The sequence below is a fragment of the Nomascus leucogenys genome, chromosome 21, assembly GCF_006542625.1.
Source record: "Nomascus leucogenys isolate Asia chromosome 21, Asia_NLE_v1, whole genome shotgun sequence".
NCBI classification, from domain to species: Eukaryota; Metazoa; Chordata; class Mammalia; order Primates; family Hylobatidae; genus Nomascus; species Nomascus leucogenys.
Window position 1 is genome coordinate 45361469 of NC_044401.1, and position 21559 is coordinate 45383027.

The window sequence follows — 21559 nt, forward strand, 5'->3', positions numbered from 1 at the left end:
ATTTGGGACTACAGGCGCCTGCCACCATGCCCGGCTAACTTTTTTGTATTTTTAGTAGATACGGGGGTTTCACCGTGTTAGCCAAGATGGTCTCGATCTCCTGACCTCGTGATCCGCCTGCCTCAGCCTCCCAAAGTGCTGGGATTACAGGCGTGAGCCACCGCACCCGGCTTCTTCATTCTATTTTTGAGAAAATTGAGACTCATATAGCTCAAAATGCATTGCCTAAGATCACTCAGCCAGTAAGCAGAACGGGGCTAAAATCCAAATGTTTTGGTTTGAAACTTCATGTTCTTTGTAGTGCACAATACTGCTATGCCTTATCTGTTCCTCTTTTTTAAAAAAGTATTTGTTATAATTGACACATGATAATTGTACACATTTATTGGCTACACAGTGCTATTTCAATACACACAATGTACAGTGATCAAATCAGAGTAATTCATATATTCCTCACCTTAAATATTTATCCTTTCTTTGTGTTGGGAACATTCAAACTCCCCTCTTCTAGCTATTTTAAAATATATAGTAAATTATTATTGACTACAGTCACCCTACAGTGCTACAGAACACTAGGACTTACTCCTCCTATCTAGCTGTAATTTGTATCCTTTAACCACCCCCTACCCTCCCCAGACTCTAGTAATTACTATTCTATTCTCTACCTCCATGAGATCAACTTTTTTAGCTTCTGCATATGAGCGAGAACATTTGGTATTTATCTTTCTGTTCCTGGCTTGTTTCACATAACATAATGTCCTTCAGTTTCATCCACCTTGCTGCAAATGACAAGATTTCATTCTTCATGTGAATTTAAGGGTTATTTTCTTTAAGCTAGAATAAAGTATTGCCTTATATACACAATGGAGAAGGGATTTATTTGTAAAGATTATTTATTAGATTATTTCTTTAAGGGATTTATTTGTAAAGACCAAATATGTTTGGATTTCCAGATTGTCTAGCAATATTATCCTCCTGGATAACCCTGATACCAATCAATTAACCATCTTCTAACTCTCCTCCTTCCCTCCCTTACCTTTTCTACACCTATTACCTAAGCATTTGAGATACGCCAAAGGAAATAAAAAAGTACTCCTCCAGGAAGCAGAGTACAGACAAAAGAGGTAATGAATACTGTAATGATCTAAGTGCTATATATTCCTATGTGCAAACTTCATAAAGTTAATAAAAGAATTGAGTAAAGGTCCCTGTCTTTGATAACTTATATTCTATTTGGAGAAACATGGGGGGGGTAAATCGTGGCTAATAACTAGCAAATATAACATGCTAGGCCAAGGAGTAGAGATAATTCAGAGAACTAGTCGAGAAGGCACTGGCTCTTAAAAAATGGACAGGATTTATGCAAACTCTCATGAAAGGTTGGACTTCATGATCCTACAGTCAATCTAGCTGTTCTGGGCTTTGAAGCCCAGCGACCCCATCCAGAAGAAACCAGGAGAAGCACAAACTGGCGCTAGGTTCGCTACCACCCACCTGACCCTTGAGCCCGGGGAAACCCACAGGTGGGTGCAGCAAGCCCGGGAAGCTGCAGACGAGGCAGGCGGAAGAGGCGGGGCTTCGCGGGTCACGTCATCGGGGCGCCGGAGGCCCGGGGCGCCTGGGAGTTTGAAGCAAACAGGCAGTCCGCGACAATGGCGGCCGCTGGTGCAGCTTTGGGGCCGTTGGTGACGGATCTGTACGACGTGCAGGCTTTCAAGTTTGGGGACTTCGTGCTGAAGAGCGGGCTCTCCTCCCCAATCTACATCGATCTGCGGGGCATCGTGTCTCGACCGCGTCTTCTGAGTCAGGTGCTGGCCTAGGAAGGGAAAGGACAGGGCTTGGTGGCGGGAAAGAGGACAAGGAAATGGAAGAGGGTGACAGGAGTTGGGCCGTGAGTGAGAGCAAAAGAGCCAAGCAGGCAGACCGACCCTACTCTTGGTTTGGGGAGTAAGCATGAGAAGCACAGAGGCCAGGGGTTGGGCTCTTTGAGAGTCGTCTGTTCTTTCACCCACAGGCTTAGACACGTGTTTTGCAAAAAGTCGGGAAACCCAGTTTGGAACCCTTTCTGGCACTGAAGCACACTTGAATGAATTCTGTATATTTAACTCTAAGAAAATTAGACTTGCGGCCGGGCGTGGTGCCTCATGAGTGTAATACCAGCACTTTGGGATGCCTAAGTGGGCAGATCACCTGAGCCCCAGGAGTTCGAGACCAGCCTGGGCAACATGACGAGACCCCCGTCTCTACAAAAAATTAGCTGGGTGTGGTGGCGCACGCCTGGGACGCTGAGGTGGGAGGATCACCTGAGCCTGGGAGGTCAAGGCTGCAGTAAGTTGTCATTGCACCACTGCACTCCAGCCTGGGCGACAAGTGAGACCATGCCTCAAAAAACAAACAAACAAATAGACCGGGAAAACGTGGGTAGGCAGAGAATTCAGTAGCTGGGAAAATACTTGTGAGAAAAGGAAAATAGAAGAACCTGAACCCTGTGATGTATACAAAACTTATCAGAGCCCAGAGAGACTTCAACCGTGCTCCCCTATGCAGCCCCAGGGACAATTATTTAAAGGAATTTTATCTCTGACTAGCTGTCTCCCCCATTATCTTCATGTACCTGGAATTTGTGATACAAAGAACAATGTATAGCTAATCAATCGCTTGTGTTGTTATTTTACTTATTTATTTTTTAGATGGGGTCTCTCTTACGTCACCCAGGCTGGAGTGCAGCTCTGTGATCATAGCTCACTGCAGCCTGGAACTCCTGGGCTTAAGAGATCCTCCTGCCTCGGGTGAGCACGGGCTCATGCCTGTAGTCCCAACTTTGGGAGGCTTTCTTTGGGAGGCTGAGGCGGGTGGATCACTTAAGGTCTGGAGTTCGAGACCAGCCTGGCCAACATGGTGAAACCCTGCCTCTACTGAAAATGCAAAAATTAGCTGGGCGTGGTGGTGTGCACCTGTAATCCCAGCTACTCAGGAGGCTGAGGCAGGAGAATCAGGAGGTTGCAGTTAGCCGAGATTGAGCCACTGCACTCCAGCCTGGGCAACAGAGGGAGACTGTCTCAGAAAAAAAAAAAAAAGAAAAAAAAAGAGAGAGAGATCCTCTTACCTCAACCTCTGAGTAGCTAGAACTACAGGCATGTGCCATCATGCCCACCAAATTAAAATTTTTTTTTTTTTTTGTAGAGAGGAGGTCTCACCATACTGCCCAGGCTCATCTCGAACTCCTGGCCTCAAAAAATCCTCCTGCCTTGGCGGCCTCCCAAGTAGCTGGGACTACAAATGCCTGGTGCCACCCCCCCCCCCCCCCCGGGCTACCTCCTGCTATTTCAATGCAAATTCTTGGTGAACATAGGAACTGCCCCTTCTTTTGCTTTAAAAATCCACTTGTAACTACTGTAATCGAAGCCTATAGTCAGGGCAACTTAAATTTATGCTTTGGGTTGCACTCCTTGAACTTGGCACAAATTAGTGTTCTACTCATATTAATTTTGCCTCAGCCTCTTCCTTTTAGGTCCACACTTGGAAGGGCTGTTTGGAAAGGGGAGTTGAATTTTGCACTGTGCGGCCAGAAGCAATAATTAAGACTAGAAGGTGGACATATTGGGAAAGCAGGTTTTTAGTCAATATAAGGAAAATTTTTGTACAAATTAGAGGTTTCTAATACAGTGCTTCTAAACTTTGAGTATATATGAATTACCTGGGAATTTTGTTAAAACGCAGAATCCAGTTCTGTAGCTCTGAGACTGGATCTGAGGTTGTGCATTTCTAACAAAGTGCCAGCTGCAGACCACACTGAGTAGAGGGCTGTAAATATGCTTTCCAATAGAGTTTGCTACTAGCCACATGTTACTATTGAGCATTATGAATTTTTAAGTATAAATAGTCATATATGGCCAGTGGCTATCATATTGGACTGCACAGATAGAGGACATTTCCATCATTGCAGAAAGTTCTATCTAGAAGACATATAAGTTTCCTCAGCCCACTTAAGGGTTTATGTTCACTAGGGACCACTTTGTGTGGTTATTGTAACAAGTATTGAAGATAGGTTGGACTATTAAGGTTGCAGTACTTTGGAGTATTAACTTCTCACCATCCAGAATCTTGCTATGGTGTATCTTGGCAATGTGGAGAATTACTAAGGATTTTCTAGGGAAAACTTGATTTATTTTAATAAGCCAGCTGATAAATGACAGAAAACGTTTTTTGATAACTAGATCATGGTGTGTGTGTGTGTGTGTGTGTGTGTGTGTGTGTGTGTGTATTTTGGTGATTAATTGGGGAGGAGTTCAAAACATGGAGAGACTTGAGTATAACAAAACTCCTTTTCACATCTTATGCGAATAGAATTTCTCAGTATTTACACCCCAAAAAGCAATATAATTTATGCTAAACTCTAACTTCCCTGAATAAGTGATATTTGACTATAGTACTATATACACATTAGTGTACATAAAGTAACTGGAGAGGAAAGGTAGCACTAACTCACTAAAAACGCATTTTCCAAATCTGTTTTTATCCCTCTGTCAAAATTTGCAAATCATGTTTTAATCATATGCTTGTAATAATTTAATAATATACAGAAGAATTCTCTTCTTTTAAAAAGTACAATTTCCATTTTCTTTTCCTCAAGAGAATAGTTTCTCTTCAATCCTTAAGGATTCAGCTCCTTACATGGGCTTTGGTGGGGGTCATGAGGCAGCACCCACAGGTTTAAATCAGGGTGGGGTATTTGGTCCTTGTGGGATTCACAAGATGGATTACTGACTACCTTGCTGTGAATGACACAACTCACACCTTAACATAGCTTCGCATACAGCTTGAGAAGAACATAGGAGGCAAAGTTGCTCACTGCAGTAATGTCCCTGACTGCTGCAGCCTCTACCATGTTTTGCACGACGGGCTTCTTAATAGTCTTTTCCTTGGGCATGCATTGGACATAGTATGTGCCACTACTGGCCACAGCCCTTTTTGGCACGATCATTGTTCCTTTCTTTTCTTTGTCATCTTGGAAGTAAGGACCTGAGAGAGCTACATAAGAATTCTTGACACCTAGAGACTTATGGTCATGGGAAATTTTTTTAAATTACCATTTTAAATTTCAGTTTACATACATATAGACAAGTATGACAGAGGGATCAGTAAAAGCTTTTCAAGTATAATCATATGTTGCTTTAGAATAAAATTCTGTGGACACAGTGGAGTGAAAATATGAGTTGGAAAAAGATGTAAAAAATTTTAAACTTTTCATAGTCCAGCAATTTCATGTTTTGTTTTTTTTAAATGGAGATGGTGGATATCCAGTCACTAGCATTTGTATTCCAAGTTTATTCCTTAAAAAGAGTGATAAAACAGTTCTAAGATAATATGTTAGTATTTTTAGTACTAGAAATTACATTCTCTGCAACTTAAAATAGTCATAGGTTTTTTTTTTACTCTTTAGAAGTACTGGAGTAAACCTATGATGTAGTTCACAAAGCAACTCAGTGATTGTTTGCTTTTTTTTTTTTTTTTTTAAATGAGGTGGTCTTGGGTGGGAATATGTATCCTAACATTAAAATGTGATAATTTATGTGGAAAAGGAGATTATAAAATAGCAATTCACACAATAGTCTGTATTTATGAAACTTCCTAATTGAAGGCTTCTTTCAGGATATATAACTAAAAGATGATAGGTTTAGATACTCAGCCTAATGGGTTACTGAGGGAAACCAGGAAGTCGGGACCATCCTTAGTCTTTGGGGTCAGCATCATGAGCTTCCCCAACATATCTCAGGTTGCCTTCAGAACAGATTCTGAATCTGGTTGAATAGATTCATTCTTGTGTTTTTAGATTTATATTTGTGTACTGGGTTTATGGAGAGGGTAATAAAAAGGCATTTGTTTTTTTTCTCCAATCAAGTTTGAGACTTACCCCCACTAGTTTATTACTGTCTTTTCTGTTATGTTGTTAGATGTTTATACACTATTTAAAATAGTTACAATAGGCTGGGCGCAGTGGCTCACGCCTGTAATCCTAGCACTTTGGGAGGCCAAGGTGGGCGGATCACAAGGCCAAGAGTTCGAGACCAGCCTGACCAACATAGTGAAACCCCATCTCTACTAAAAATACAAAAAAATTAGCTAGGCGTAGTGGCGCGCGCCTGTAATCTCAGCTGCTTGGGCGGCTGGGGCAGGAGAATCACTTGAACCCAGGAGGCGGAGGCTGCAGTGAGCCGAGATCTCACTACTGCATTGCAGCCTGGGCGACAGGGCGAGACTCTGTCTCAAAAAATACAAAATACAAAATAAAATAAAATAGTTACAATAACACATTGTTTATGTGTTCATTTTCTTACAGGTTGCAGATATTTTATTCCAAACTGCCCAAAATGCAGGGATCAGTTTTGACACCGTGTGTGGAGTGCCTTATACAGCTTTGCCATTGGCCACAGTTATCTGTTCAACCAATCAAATTCCAATGCTGATTAGAAGGAAAGAAACAAAGGATTATGGTAAAATAAAAGTAACATAAAGCATTAAGTTAATTAATCTGTAACATCATACTGTTAGAATTTTTCCGCTTCTGTGCACTAATGTTTTACCAGAGTCATCTTGAGTTCTTTAAGTTGTTACTGCTTGTAGAATTTATAATTGTTACTATAAGTCACCTTCCTTTTTTTAGACTAGGGGTAAAATGCTTTGTATTGATTAGGAAATGAAAAGTGCTTTTCTTGGTACTGTATCTATGAAACGCCAACATTTTTTTTTTTTTACCAGCCCTTCCCTTAACAGCAAAATGTTGTAACAGCACATACTTTCCCAGTATGTTTGTATTTAAACTTCATGAAAAGTAATCCATGGATAAAATTACTCTCATAAAGCAGTGTAAACACCTCAGAGAGATATTTTTGTGGGTTCATGGCAATAGATTATCAGGTGACTTGCTTTAAAACCTGAAAATTTGTCCAGGCACTGTGGCTCACGCCTGTAATCCCAGCACTTTTGGAGGCTGAGGTGGGCGGATCACTTGAGGTCAGGAGTTGGAGACCAGCCTGACCAACATGGTAAAACTCCGTCTCTACTAAAAATACAAAAATTAGCTGGGCGTGATGGTGTGCACCTGTAGTCCCAGCTACTGGAGAGGCTGAGGCAGGAGACGCACTTAAACCCAGGAGGTGGAGGTTGCAATGAGCTGAGATTGTGCCACTGCACTCCAGCCTGGGCGACAAAGTGAGACCCTATTTCAAACAAAAAAAACCCTGAAAATTGGCCAGGCACAGTGGCTCACACTTGTAATCCCAGCACTTTGGGAGGCCAAGGCGGGAGGATAGCTTGAGCCCAGGAGTTCAAAACCAGCTTTGGCAACATAGTGAGACTTTGTCTCTACAAAAATAAAAAAAGAATACAAAATTAGCTGAGTGTCACAGTTACATAGGAGGCTGAGGCAGGAGGATGCCTTGAGCCCAGGAGCTGAAGGTTGCAGTGAGCTATGATTATGCCACTGCACTGCACCCTGGGTGACAAAGCAAGACTATCAAAAAATAAATAAAACCTGAAAAGCAATCTTAATGATAGTAAGGAATTAATGGGCTTTTTTGTTTATGTTGGTTTATTAGTGTTTTTTTACTTTTTTTTAAAACAAATCCTTCTACAGATGCATTCTAAAAATTTTCATGATAAAAAAAGAAACATATTAGTTGAGTTTTTGTTGCATAAGGGCAGTGTTAGTTTTTCTGTTTTTGTTTTTTGTTTTTTTGAGACAAGGTCTCACTCTGTTGCCCAGGCTGGTCTTAAACTCATGGTCTCAAGCCATCCTCCTGCCTCATCCTCCCAAAGTGCTGGGATTACAGGTGTGAGCCACTGCACCCAGCTGAGATTTTCTGAGCTAAAAAAAAAACTGTATGAATCCCTACCCATAAGAAAACTCTTATTTCTATTTTCTTATTTTATGTTTTAAAAAATGTTTCCAGAATGAAATTATGCATTTTTAAATATACTATAAATACTTGCAGTCTTGTATTCTAGCTTAAGCTGATTCAGTTAAACTTGCCAGTTGTTCAAGAGGCAGAAAGGATTTGATGAGTCTATAAAGTCTACAGCCCAAGTTATTTACATTTTGTAGATTATCTGAAAATAGTCTGTAGTGGGATTTGGGTAGAGAAGTATATATTTAGTCACATTGCATTATATAATTCTTTAGATTGTAGTAATGAGTCTAAATGATTGCTGAATATTTTTCCTTCTGAATTTGTATCTTCAAAAAGCCAATTATTTGGCTGATCTTGAATAGTGAACTTAAAATACTTTGATGGAAAAAGGAATTATTTCATTCGTGATATTGGATTATTCTGTTTCATAACTTTCCTTGATCTAGGTGATCTTGCTGTAAGAAACTCTGTATTTAGGCTGGACGTGGTAGCTCACACCTATAATCCTAGCACTTTGGGAGGCTGAGGCGGGAGGATCACTTGAGCTCAGGAGTTCAAGACCAGCCTAGGCAACATAGTGAGACCTCATCTCTATGATAAAACAAATTTTTTTAAAGTAAAAAAAAAAACTCTCTTCGAAAATTTGATCATAAAACACATTAAGCAGTGTTTATAATGCAAAATAATTTACTTGATTTACTATAAATATACTGTATGTGTAACTGGCAAGTTTGGTATACGGAGTTGGCTTTATACATAAATATACTGTATGTGCAACTAGCAAGTTTGGTATACAGAATTGGTATACACATATACTGTATGTGTAACTGGCAAGTTTTGTATACAGAGTGTGTGTACATATATACACACATATACATACATATTTAAATTTGGAATCAGCAAAATTTTTTCTTTTCTAGGAACTAAGCGTCTTGTAGAAGGAACTATTAATCCAGGAGAAACCTGTTTAATCATTGAAGATGTTGTCACCAGTGGATCTAGTGTTTTGGAAACTGTTGAGGTTCTTCAGAAGGAGGGCTTGAAGGTCACTGATGCCATAGTGCTGTTGGACAGAGAGCAGGGAGGCAAGGACAAGTTGCAGGCACACGGGATCCACCTCCACTCAGTGTGTACCTTGTCCAAAATGCTGGAGATTCTCGAGCAGCAGAAAAAAATTGATGCTGAGACAGTTGAGAGAGTGAAGAGATTTATTCAGGAGAATGTCTTTGTGGCAGCGAATCATAATGGTTCTCCCCTTTCTATAAAGGAAGCACCCAAAGAACTCAGCTTCAGTGCACGTGCAGAGCTGCCCAGGATCCACCCAGTTGCATCGAAGCTTCTCAGGCTTATGCAAAAGAAGGAGACCAATCTGTGTCTATCTGCTGATGTTTCAGAGGCCAGAGAGCTGTTGCAGCTAGCAGATGCTTTAGGACCTAGTATCTGCATGCTCAAGACTCATGTAGATATTTTGAATGATTTTACTCTGGATGTGATGAAGGAGTTGATAACTCTGGCAAAACGCCATGAGTTCTTGATATTTGAAGACCGGAAGTTTGCAGATATAGGAAACACAGTGAAAAAGCAGTATGAAGGTAAGTGTATTATTCAGGAATCTGCAAGAATCAGAAATCCAACTTAAACTGAAGAAAAAAAGGAAATGCTCATGTCATTGAAAGTCCATTCATAGACCAAGCGTGGTTGGATCCAGGAGCTCAAGTGATATCTTCATGACTTGCTTTCTCTCCATCTCTCAGCTCTGCTTTCTTCTCTGTTGACTTCTTTCTCAGGTAGGCATACTCTACATGCTCACCCCAAACCAATCACTCTAGCTTGGGACGTAGAATACCTTCATTAACTAGCCTGGACAATTTGCTCTGCAACTGTGAGGTTGTTAACTCTGTTTGACCTTCTTGAAATAAGAACCAGACAGGGATAATTTCCTTAAAGAAAATGGGTGTGCTAGTACCAGAAGAAGGGTATGTGTCAGGGCAAGCAAATTTGACAGATGTCCTTGGCAGAATATGATGTTTTGAATGAAAATTCCACATAAAGGAAACAATGAAAAAGAAGTATAAAATGGTAAGATTTATTTGTAGCAGAAAAAGTTCTATTGATAAACATTATTTAAAGATTTTTCTTGTATCAAATAGGGACTCAAAGTAGTGCATGTGTTGGTTGAGAAAAATGCTTAGTTCTGCTGCCTATTCTATGCAAATTTCTGTGTTTTTACAACTGTGTGATCAGACTATAATGCATTTTTCACTTAACCTTGTAACAGATATTTGGTTGTGTTATATAACATTTTTTGTAGGCATCTTTGAGGTGACTTTTCTTTAATGTATGCATGTTCATAAGCTATTTCTTTAAAACAGATTTGTCTTTAAGTGACTTCTTCATGTGCTTAAGATTTCCTGCCCTCATCACATTACCTAGCTTACTTTAGCTGATTGACTGATATAAGAGTTTTATACAAACTTTCTTCAGCTCTGCATAGAGTTTTTTCGAAAATCAGGCTTGTTACTGTCCGCTTTTAAAAGGAATATAGTTGCCTATTAAAATTAAATAGCTAAGGAGATCTAAGGAACACGTAGAAATATTGAGCAATAATAAAGCTGCTGAGAGACCCCTGCAGAGTGAAAACTTGCCATCTTCAAGAAGAATTTTATTTTTATTATTATTTTTTTTGAGACACGGTCTTGCTCTGTTACCCAGGCTGGAGTGCAGTGGTGCAATCTTGGCTCACTGCAACTTCCACCTCCTGGGCTCAAGTGATCCTCCCACCTCAGCCTCCCAAGTAGCTGGGACCACAGGCATGCGCCACCACACCTAGCTAATTTTTTGTATTTTTGGTAGAGATGGAGTTTTGCCATGTTGCCCAGGCTGGTCTCGAACTCCTAAACTCAAGCAACCTGCCCACCTCAGCCTCCCAGAGTACTGGGATTACAAGCATGAGCCACCATGCTCAGCTTCAAGAGGAATTTTTAAATGTTATCCTTGACATCAATAAATGTTTGTCTTCACTGGAGTCCCTTTCTAATAGCATGAGCTTTATTTGTGGTCATGAGCTTCAGCCTTCAAGGAAAAACAGTCCTGTTAGTGTTCCAGATAAGCCAAGCGCAGACCTTGAAAGTTTTTTCTCATTGTAATCTCTCACCCAGCTACTTACCTAAATAACAGATACAGTTTTCACAGATGGAACCATGGGTCTGCTGATAAACACTGAAGTTCCTGAAGAGTTTGATTCTGTCATTAACATGTTACTGGGAGATTATTTCATATTGTAGTTGGTTGACTGGACAAGAGGTTAGAGGTTTTGTTTGAAAATCAGCAAATATCTTTTTCCCCCTTCTTCTTAGGAGGTATCTTTAAGATAGCTTCCTGGGCAGATCTAGTAAATGCTCACGTCGTGCCAGGCTCAGGAGTTGTGAAAGGCCTGCAAGAAGTGGGCCTGCCTTTGCATCGGGGGTGCCTCCTTATTGCGGAAATGAGCTCCACCGGCTCCCTGGCCACTGGGGACTACACTAGAGCAGCGGTAAGTGGTGGGGGGACTGGGTGAAAGGGGGCAGGGGCTGCTATGCTGCATGCTATAGGGCAAGAAGGTATCTCCTAATCTGGTGTCTCTGGAACCTCTGCCAAAAAAAAATCCAGTTCTTGTTAGTGTGACAGTATATTAATACTAGTTGGATAGAATTCCTTGATAGTTAATAGCATTTTATATCATGTAGTGGACACTTCAGGAATTTGAATTATACTCCAAGAGAAACTTTGAGACCCAGATAGTTAGTTAAACAAACACTTACTAAATCTACCAGGACTTTAAGATAATGTCTTTTTCATCTTACCATGAATTGAGAGAAGATGAGAAGAGCTTCCCAGACATGCAGTTTCTCAGAATCTCCCGAGTCCTACAGAGATGCACATTCCCATGACAGCAGCCCACGTGCAGTGGCTTTCTCTTATTCTTGTCAGATATTTTAGAATATAATATTTTTAAAAATTGCCATGGGGGCTGGGCGCAGTTGCTCACACCTGTAATCCTAGCAGTTTGGGAGGCCAAGGCGGGAGGATTGCTTGAGGCCAGGAGTTGGACGTCATAGTGAAATCTTCTCTCTCAAAAAAATGAAAAAGAAAATTAACCAGGCATGGTGGTACGTGCTTATAGTCCCAGCTGCTTGGGAGGCTGAGGTGGGAGGATTGCTTGAGCTTGAAGATCAAGGCTGCAGGGAGCCATAATCATGCCACTTTACCTCAGCCTGGGCAAGAGTAAGAGCCTATCAAAAAAAATAAGAAATAAAAAGCCCCAAGAAAATCCCCATGATTTTTTTCACCCATGTGAAGATTCTAGAAGTAAAGGATTTCCATTTTTTCATATTACTTCAGACTATCTGGAGACTTAACTCATATGGCCCTACAGTCAGGTTTTAACCCTATCCCTGAATTGACTATAAATGTCTGATTTCCCAAGTCTCAAAAGCACAGGGGCCATGAGTCAGTTTTAATATTTGGCATTCTGGGAGTCTGGGTCTGGCTCAAGGACAAGACATGACTTGTTTGTTGGCAGTAGTACTTGGTGACAAGAATGAATGTATCAATGTGTGTCTCAGGTCTCGAAGTACCGAGGCTGGAGTGCAGTGGTGGTACTGAGTCAGGTCTCCAGGAAGTATCAAATAAGAAGGGAAGTATGGGAGTCACGTCTCGGGGAAAGTACCTACCGAATCAGAAAGCCAGGCAGACCTTCTAAAGAGACTTTTATGAATGTGAGATAATAGTAAAGAAATTGGGGAGACCAGTTGATGTTACAGAAGAGGGAAAGTGGTAGAGGTGAGATTTCTTTAGCTCTTGAAAGCATAGCTGTTCTTTACATGACAGCTGCCTTTGGATATGGAGTACCCCATCTGTAGATAGTCAGTAAGCCTTGAATGTGGTTTCATACCATTATAATATGTTCTAGAGTACTCGCCTCAAATCCTTTTTGGAAGTAGATGGGTCACCAAGCATTATTAGAAATAAGAAATTATGCAGCATCTTGATTTTAGATGCACATAGTATAGGATTTCTGTTTTACGTATAGTTTATTGCGGGAAGGGAAGGGAAAGGGTTATCTCAGAGTCTTAATGAAGCAAATGTGTTTTTTTATGGTTTCTGTCTAAGATGACCTGTTTCAGATATAGTAACTTTATATATATGGAATGAGAAAAGGCATCTATAATACAGCAAAGTTTCTAACTAGATAATAGAGCATAAGCCGGGCATGGTGACTCACACCTGTAACCCCAGCACTTTGGGAGGCCAAGGTAGGAGGATCCCTTGAGCCCAGGAGTTCAAGACCAGCCAGGGCAATATAGGGAGACTTCATGTCTTTTTTTTTTTTTTAAGTTTTGAAAAAATAGAGCATATTTTTACTTTTATTCTGTGTGATTAACTGTTTTCTTGTAATATGTCCTATTACATTCCATTTAGGTTAGAATGGCTGAGGAGCACTCTGAATTTGTTGTTGGTTTTATTTCTGGCTCCCGAGTAAGCATGAAACCAGAATTTCTTCACTTGACTCCAGGAGTTCAATTGGAAGCAGGAGGTAAATCTGGTCACTGGTCGTGGCTCTTCCAAAAATGCTTCTTTACCCATGGCAGGCAAAATAAAACTTTGCATGTTATTGTACACTTGCTTAAGAAAAGCCTTCTTAGTCTAGAACAATAATGAATGAGCCCTTTGGTAACTATGTATCTTTGGACAAGTCAGTTTACTTCTTTTAGTCTCATTGTCTGTAAAATGGGGATGATAACAGTATTGACCTCATAAGGTAATCAAGAGGCTTTAATGAGATAACATGTAGAATATTTAACACAATGTCTTGGCACAGAGTAAACACTGTACTTGGAAGCCCTTATTTGTAAGCTCTCATAATTCTTTGACTAGATACTATAGTTAGGGTCGAAGCTTTTAAGAATACTTAAAGTATCTTGGATTTGGAAGATAATAAGCCATTTAACAGAATGCTTCTGGAACAGCAGAATTTAATAAAACAAAAAAGCAAAATTTAAGGATTAGGGTTTATGGATAGTCTGTGTGACCACTTGATGGGGTTCTTGTATATGGTAGTGGTCAGGTTAGACTTGCTCAACAGTGCCTTGTGGTGATTCTGAGATGTCTGCTAAAATTTTCTTTAATTGTGAGGCCAATCTTTATTGTATTTTTTTGATATTGAACCTTTCTTGGCAATATATGGGTTTTACTTCTTTTTTTAATATATTGTTAAGCTACAGATGATCTAAAATTTGACATTGAGGGAGTGAATATTTAGGGCAACTTGAATCTATGCTTCTGGAAAAAAATTACATGAAAAAAATAATGATAAATAAGGCTGGGTGCAGTGGCTCACGCTCGTAATCCCAGCACTTTGTGAGGCCGAGGTGGGCAGATCACCTGAGGTCAGGAGTTCAAGACCAGCTTGGCCAAAATGGCGAAACCCTGTCTCTACTCAAAATACAAAAATTAGCCAGGCGTGGTGGTGCACGCTTTTAATCCCAGCTACTCGGGAGGCTGAGGCAGGAGAATCGCTTGAATCTGGGAGGTGGGGGTTGCAGCGAGCTGAGATTGCACCATTGCACTCCAGCCTGGGTGACAGAGCAAGAATCTGTCTCAAAAAAATAAATAAATAAATAGGGCTGGGCGCAGTGGCTCATGCCTGTAATCCCAGCACTTTGGGAGGCCAAGACGGGCGGATCATGAGGTCAGGAGATCAAGACCATCCGGGCTAACATAGTGAAACCCCGTCTCTACTAAAAAATACAAAAAATTAGCCGGGCGTGGTGGTGGGCGCCTGTAGTCCCAGCTACTTGGGAGGCTGAGGCAGGAGAATGGTGTGAACCTGGGAGGCAGAGCTTGCAGAGAGCCGAGATAGCGCCACTGCACTCCAGCCTGGGCGACAGAGCGAGACTCTGTCTCAAAAAAAAAATAAAAAATAAAAGTAAATAAATAAATAAATAAAATAAACTTTACCATTGAAAAGGAGTTGGTGAGCATCTTTCTCCGTTTGATGTCTCTGGCCTACCCAGTGAGTCTCTTCAGCTCCTGTTTTTACCTAGTTGCTGTACAAAAGGGAACGAAAGTAGGGGCACGTTTTTATTTAAAGCTGGTTAGATACTTTTTCAGAGAAGTCATGTGACAGGTTTTCTGATTTTTGTATTATGTGAAACAGTAGTTTTTGTGTTTCTTGCAGGAGATAATCTTGGCCAACAGTACAATAGCCCACAGGAAGTTATTGGCAAACGAGGTTCCGATATCATCATTGTAGGTCGCGGCATAATCTCAGCAGCTGATCGTCTGGAAGCGGCGGAGATGTACAGAAAAGCTGCTTGGGAAGCGTATTTGAGTAGACTTGGTGTTTGAGTGCTTCAGATACATTTTTGTGAAGACATTGAAGATACGTGGTCCCCCTGAAAGTCACTGGCTGGAAATAATCCAATTATTCCTGCTTGGATTCTTCCACAGGGCCTGTGTAAGAATGGTTTCTGGAGTTCTCATGGTCTTTGGGAAATATTGAGTAATTTGTAATCACTGCATTGATACTATAATAAGTTCATTCTTAAGCTTGTTTTTTTTGAGACTGGTGTTTGTTAGACAGCCACAGTCCTGTCTGGGTTAGGGTCTTCCACATTTGAGGATCCTTGCTATCTCTCCATGGGACTAGACTGCTTTGTTATTCTTTTATTTATTTATTTATTTTTGAGACAGGGTCTCACTCTGTTGCCCAGGATGGAATGCAGTGGTGAGATCATGGCTTATTGCAGCCTCGACCTCCCAGGTGATCCTGCCACCTCAGCTTCCAGATTAGCTGGTGCTATAGGCATGCACCACCACATCCAGCTAAACTTCTTTATTATTTGTAGAGATGAAGTCTTGCCATGTTACCCAAGCTGGTCTCAACTCCTGGGCTCAAGCGATCCTCCTGCCTCTCAGTCTCTCAAAGTGCTGGGATTACAGGTGTGAGCCACTGTGCCCAGCCTAATTGCAGTAAGACAAAAATTCTAGGGCACCAAGAGGCTAAAGTCAGCACAGCTTTTCTTGTGTCCTGTATTCTCTGTCTAATGTGTTGCCCAAATAATATCTAATTGTTAGCCATTCTCCTCCGTCTCCAGCCTAAAAGTGACAGTCCAGGTATCCACATGGGCTGGTTCCCAGAACTGCCATTGCTCACTCTCCAAAGAGGGGAAGGTGGGGAAGGGGAAGGTGACTATAGCTCAGCTCCTGAGCTAGTATCTGGCTGTTACTTCAACAACTGGAGTTGGGGTTTGGGCTCATTTTTTCCCCTAGCCAGCAATTATGGACCAGTGGTAACACAAGTGACAGCTTCCTGTGACTGACTTCACAATTAGGAGGTCTAAGGTTCCATTTGGGTATTTGCTTAAGGATCCCACATAATTGTCCCAACTATCATTAGTAGAGGGGAGGTAAGCCTTCATTAATAATAAAGAGAAAGCCCACATTCAAGGTGGTGTTTGAGCAGGGGCAGAGTGAGGGCCGTCCCGGTGCTAATTGCACCAGCACACTCACATTCCTTCTCATTTGGGGCCCACCTGCAGGAAGTGGCACAGGATCAGCCATTTCCCCACCCTTGTCAGCTGATGGCCCACTCTTCTCTGTCTCAGAAGAATGCCTAGGATTTTTTTTTTTTTTTTTTTTTTTTTTGAGACAGAGTCTCACTCTGTCGCCCAGGCTGGAGTTCAGTGGCACGATCTTGCCTCACTGCAACTTCTGCCTCTCTGGTTCAAGCAGTTCTCCTGCCTCAGCCTCCTGAGTAGCTGGGACTACAAGCCTAGGATTTTTAACTCAGGTTTTTATTATGTTCCCTCCTGAAGTTTTTACTTCAAGAGCTTCTGCTCTGAAGTCCAATTTGGGCTTCATGTCCCCAGGGCTGCATCTCCAGGGAAATGCTGTCTGTGGGAGAGAGACCAACTCTCAAGGAAGAAGTGGCCACAGAAGGAGCAGGAAGGGAGTTGGCCCTCAGGGCTACTCTGGGGAAGCCAAAAGTCATGAAGGGAAGAAGAATTTTCTGACAAAAACTTGCAGGAATCTCTTAGGTGTCTTCAGTGTTGAGAGGCCTTTGGAGTGATGTGCTGAGGTCTCAGGCGCCCACCTCCCTGGCTGTCACTTCCATGTGTCAGTGGTTCTCCCACTTTAGCAGGTATCAGAGTCACCTGGAGTCTTGTCAAAACAGGTGCCCAGCCCCACCCCCAGCGTTTCTGACTCTTGGTAGCTCTGGGATGGGGCTTGAGAATTTGTGTTTCCAAAAAAGTCCCAGGTGATGCTGCAGTTGTCTGCGCAGGGACTGGACTTTGAGAACCACTGCACTGGTTATTCACATTTCTGCCTCTGCAGTGAGACAGCCTTGAGGTCTGCCTCCTCCTGCTGAGAGTCACATGCTCCTGTCCTTTAGAAATGTGGGCTCCTGCCATCTCCAGGACGCAGGCACTGTTCCTGTTGATGAACCCTATTTTATAGGACCCCTGCTAAGGTGATTTGAGGGTAAATGAGAGGAGGCTCAAATAATCACCCAGCCCCTGCCACTTATTGAAAGTGTAGGTCCTTGTGCCCCACACCATCAGAGATTCTGCGTTAGCAGAATTTGTGGTTTGCCCAGCAGCCTGGGCATGTGCATTTCTAATGGGTGCCTCAAGTGATCTGTTTCTGATTTGTATTTCTATTGTTAAGAGTCAGCCCAGTACTGCAGGCCTCTTACCTAAGCAGAATCCCAGTCTGGCATCAAAGCTTTAGAGGACAAGTTGATTCAGGCAGAGAAGAACTTGGGCTATACAAGCGCTGTTCTTCAGCAATGAAGTATTTTGGAGGCATTAGATAGTTTAACCCTTTCTCAGTCAAGGAATATTTACAGAACATGATCTCTGGGCATTGTAACTCCTGGTCTTAGTGGGGAATATAGGGACCCCATGTCTCCATGGGGTGCACAGAATGTCTGTGAGACTGATGGAGTGGAGAACGCCATCCCCCAGCCTCTCCAGCTACTCGAGGCATTCTGCAGAACATAAGCCCATAGATGTGTGTGTGTGTGTGTGTGTGTGTGCACTGGAGGAACCTAAGAAACTATTTGGTGCACTTCCTCTTATTTTAGAGCTCCCAAAGTGTAGCTCCAGAATCGTAAAGGGATCTGCTCAGTCTCACAGCCAGCCTTTGGATCTCAATCCCAACACTCACCCCCGTGTTACTGAGTCAGCTCTAAGAAAATCTGCCAAAAGTAGGCCCAGGGCCGGTTTTTTGTTTTGTTTTGTTTGTTTGTTTGATGCAGGGTCTTCACTCTGTTGCCTAGGCTGGAGTACATCACAGCTCACTGCAGCCTGACCTGGGCTCAAGCAATCCTCTCAAGTAGCTGTAACTACTCTCAAGTAGCTCTCAAGAGCCTCTCTAGTGGCTGGAACTACAGGCATGCACCACCACAGCTGGGTAATTTTTAAAATTTTTTGTAGAGATGGTGGAGGGGGTTCTCACTGTGACTCAGTGTGTGCCCGACAGCAGAGCCCACAACCACTCCAGTTACAGTGGTTGCCATCTGGGTCATCAGACCTGGCTGCCAGGGGTGCAGCCACAGGAGAGCCAATTGCAGAGGGTGCTGGCGGCTGAGCTAGCTGCTAATGCTGGCCTGGGTGCAGTTCTCATCCAAAGTGCCTGGTGGGTGGGAGTCACTCAGTACCAGTTCTGAGCCTGAGCCTAAACTCTCGTGTTTCTGCTCACCCCTCTCTGGCTTCTGCCACCACATGGGAAGAATATGCCCTGGTTAGCCCATGGCTTCTGAAGAGCAAGAGAAAGTAGAGCAGAGCCTACTCCAGCCTCCCCCATCCAACGTATGAAAGCCCCAGCTGATCTGTAAGCCTGGGAGTGTGATAAATGCTTAGTAGTGCATGCCATGGAGTTCCAGGGTGGTTTATTACACAGCAATATCTAGCTAAATATATTTAACGTGCTGCAGCTCTCTGGATCCAGCCTGGTTACCAGGAAGACAAAAACTGGGCTCCACCAAGAACCAGTCTTCTGCCTTCCCAACCATCACCTCTGGCTGCATCAGTGACCTCTCCCAGCGAAATAGCTGCTTGGCCTTGTGTGAATCCTGTACTTTAACACAGTGGACCGAGTGTCAGTCATTGAAAATGACCGTGAGTAACCCTATGGACTCTCTGCAGCTTGGTTCCTTTGCCCCTTAACAGGTGGGTATGAATCGTGTCTTCAGTGCCAGGGCTGAATGAGAAAGGGCATTCCTTTTTGAAGGAATCTGATATTAAACACAAAGCATGAGAAAAATCAGGACTCATTGGAGTTATATTTTTAAAATATATTTTTTAAGTTATATATATTAGATATAATATATAATAGTATATATAAATAATACTATGTTGCCCAGTCTGGTCTCGAACTCAGCTCAAGTGATCCTCCTGCCTTGGCTTCCCAAAGTGCTAGGATTACAGGTGTGAGCCACTGCGCCTGGCCTGTTGGAGTTCTTTACATTTATTTTATAATCAATGCTGTTTTATTAAATGCGGATTTTATTTTGGATTACAGGATGTAGAATGCCGTATTTTTCTTAAATCATAGGGCCTTTCACATTTGTAATTTGGCCTTGTATGAGTTGCCCTGCAATCCCTTTGTTTTCCCCATAACCCTTCCAAAGGAAGGCCACAATAGAAATACAAAGAGAAACAAAATAATTAGAATATTTTTTAACTTCTGAAGTTCAAGGTTTTGGCATAAGTCTGGTTTAGAAGCACATTTGCCTAGCCCTCTCCTTCCCACCAAGGGGGAAAGTCTTCCTCTAGACAAGAGGCAGAGGGCTCCTCAGAGTCAGATCCTGGTGTGGGCTCTTGCGTGCTGCTGTTGAATCCCAGGGAAGGAGGGAGGAAGGGCAGTCAACACCCAAAATAAGGGTGGGGAACTGTCAGCAGAGGAGGTCTGTGTCATGCTTTTCAGCGCTGGGGTTTGGGGGAGCCCAGGAGAGCAGTGAAGATCCAGAGATCCCTCGCCCCAGCTCGGCGCGCAGGGCAGTGGACTCAGGCCATGTGTGTCTGGGATAGAGCCTGAGGTGGCCTGAGCTTCCTGTGGCTCCAGAGTAGCATTATAGAGAAGCTGAATTCTCCTGTTTTTCTGAAAAGGGCATGGGAGTTAGCCGAGAAGCAGACCTGGTGGGCCTGAGAGTCTTAATCGTCATGTAAGGACAGTCAGTGGGAAGCTGACGGGCCGCACACCAAGGTTCTCATGAGGACAACCATGTCTTCGGGGGTGCCCTTGTGCACAGACAGCTCCACAGTCCTGCCTCCAACATCCCAACACTGCGTTGTCTCCCTGCACTTAGCAGCCCTGCAGGGTGAGATGTGGGGAGGATCCTGAAATGATTGTGTTTAACAAGACATGCTGTCCTTGTTTACCTGGAACCTAGCAATGTTGTTTTCTGCCACAACTTGAATAGATACTTGAAGTAGAGATGATGTTGAGTTAAAAAATAAATAAATAAATACGGCCGGGCGCGGTGGCTCACGCTTGTAATCCCAGCACTTTGGGAGGCCGAGGCGGGCGGATCACGAGGTCAGGAGATCGAGACCACGGTGAAACCCTGTCTCTACTAAAAATACAAAAAAATTAGCCAGGTGCGGTGGCGGGCGCCTGTAGTCCCAGCTACTCGGAGAGGCTGAGGCAGGAGAATGGCATGAACCAGGGACGCGGAGCTTGCCAAGATTGCGCCACTGCACTCCAGCCTGGGCGACAGAGCAAGACTCCGTCTCAAAAAAAAAAAAAAAAAAAACATAAAAATATGGGTTCTTTTCAACCTGAATAGATGGCCTAAAAATTCAAATTTGCCTCATGGCATTTGCTCACGGAAAACCAGTATAGGTAGTCTTTGACCTCCTTTCCTCCCTTATCCTTTCTTCTTCCTTCTGAGGACTAAACTCTGATTTTTTTTTTTATCTTGCCCACATTCCTATCTAAGGGGTCTGGGGAGTCATGCCCTACAAGTCATAAATAGCTAGATCTTTATCTTCCAGACTCTCCCAATCCTAAAGAGATTAACTAAGATCTGAATAGGAAACATTTGTCATCTATTGTCTCTAAGGGCAGCCACTTACAAGACTTCAAAGAACTTTTGTCTCCACAATCTTAACCTGAGCATTGCCTTTCTGTCAATCCCAGGTCTTTAGACAAACTCAACCAATTTTCAACCAGAAAATGTTTGAATTGACCTATAGCCTGGAAGCCCCCACCCCCACCCCTCCCCACCCCTACCCCGCCACCCTGCCCCTGGCTTTGAGTTGTTCTGCCTTTCGGGACCAAACCAATGCATTTCTTAAATGCATTTGATTGATGTCTCATGCCTCTCTAAAAGGTATAAAACCAAGCTGCACCCTGACCACCTTGGACACATGTTCTTGGGACCTCCTGAGGACTGTGTCATGGGCCATGGTCACTCATATTTGGCTCAGAATAAATCTCTTCAAATATTTTACAGAGTTCCACTATTTCTGTTGACACTTCCCTCACTCCCACCATCTTGCTGCCCTCTGACTTCCCCAAGCCCCTGTGCTCTCTTCTTGGGCTATAGCATTACCTCTTCCTCACTTCTATTGCCTTCTTCCCCTCCTCAACTCCAGTGC

The 21559-nt window shown here is 42.8% G+C and overlaps 1 protein-coding gene across 2 annotated transcripts; it reads left to right on the forward strand.

The window, feature by feature from the left end:
* Positions 1–1552: 1552 nt before the first annotated feature.
* UMPS (uridine monophosphate synthetase) lies at positions 1553–18342 on the forward strand. Of its 2 annotated transcripts, XR_004027623.1 has the most exons (7): positions 1604–1808; positions 6341–6494; positions 8831–9502; positions 11267–11442; positions 13371–13485; positions 15130–15408; positions 18214–18342. XR_004027623.1 is itself a non-coding variant. In XM_030802221.1 (6 exons), the coding sequence occupies exons 1-6, from the start codon at positions 1653–1655 to the stop codon at positions 15297–15299; spliced, it is 1443 nt and encodes a 480-aa protein (XP_030658081.1). In that variant the 5' UTR covers positions 1553–1652; the 3' UTR covers positions 15300–15504. The 2 variants fall into 2 exon arrangements, 1 of the variants encoding a protein (XP_030658081.1); XM_030802221.1 differs by lacking the exon at positions 18214–18342 and having other exon boundaries at positions 1553–1808; positions 15130–15504.
* Positions 18343–21559: the final 3217 nt, after the last annotated feature.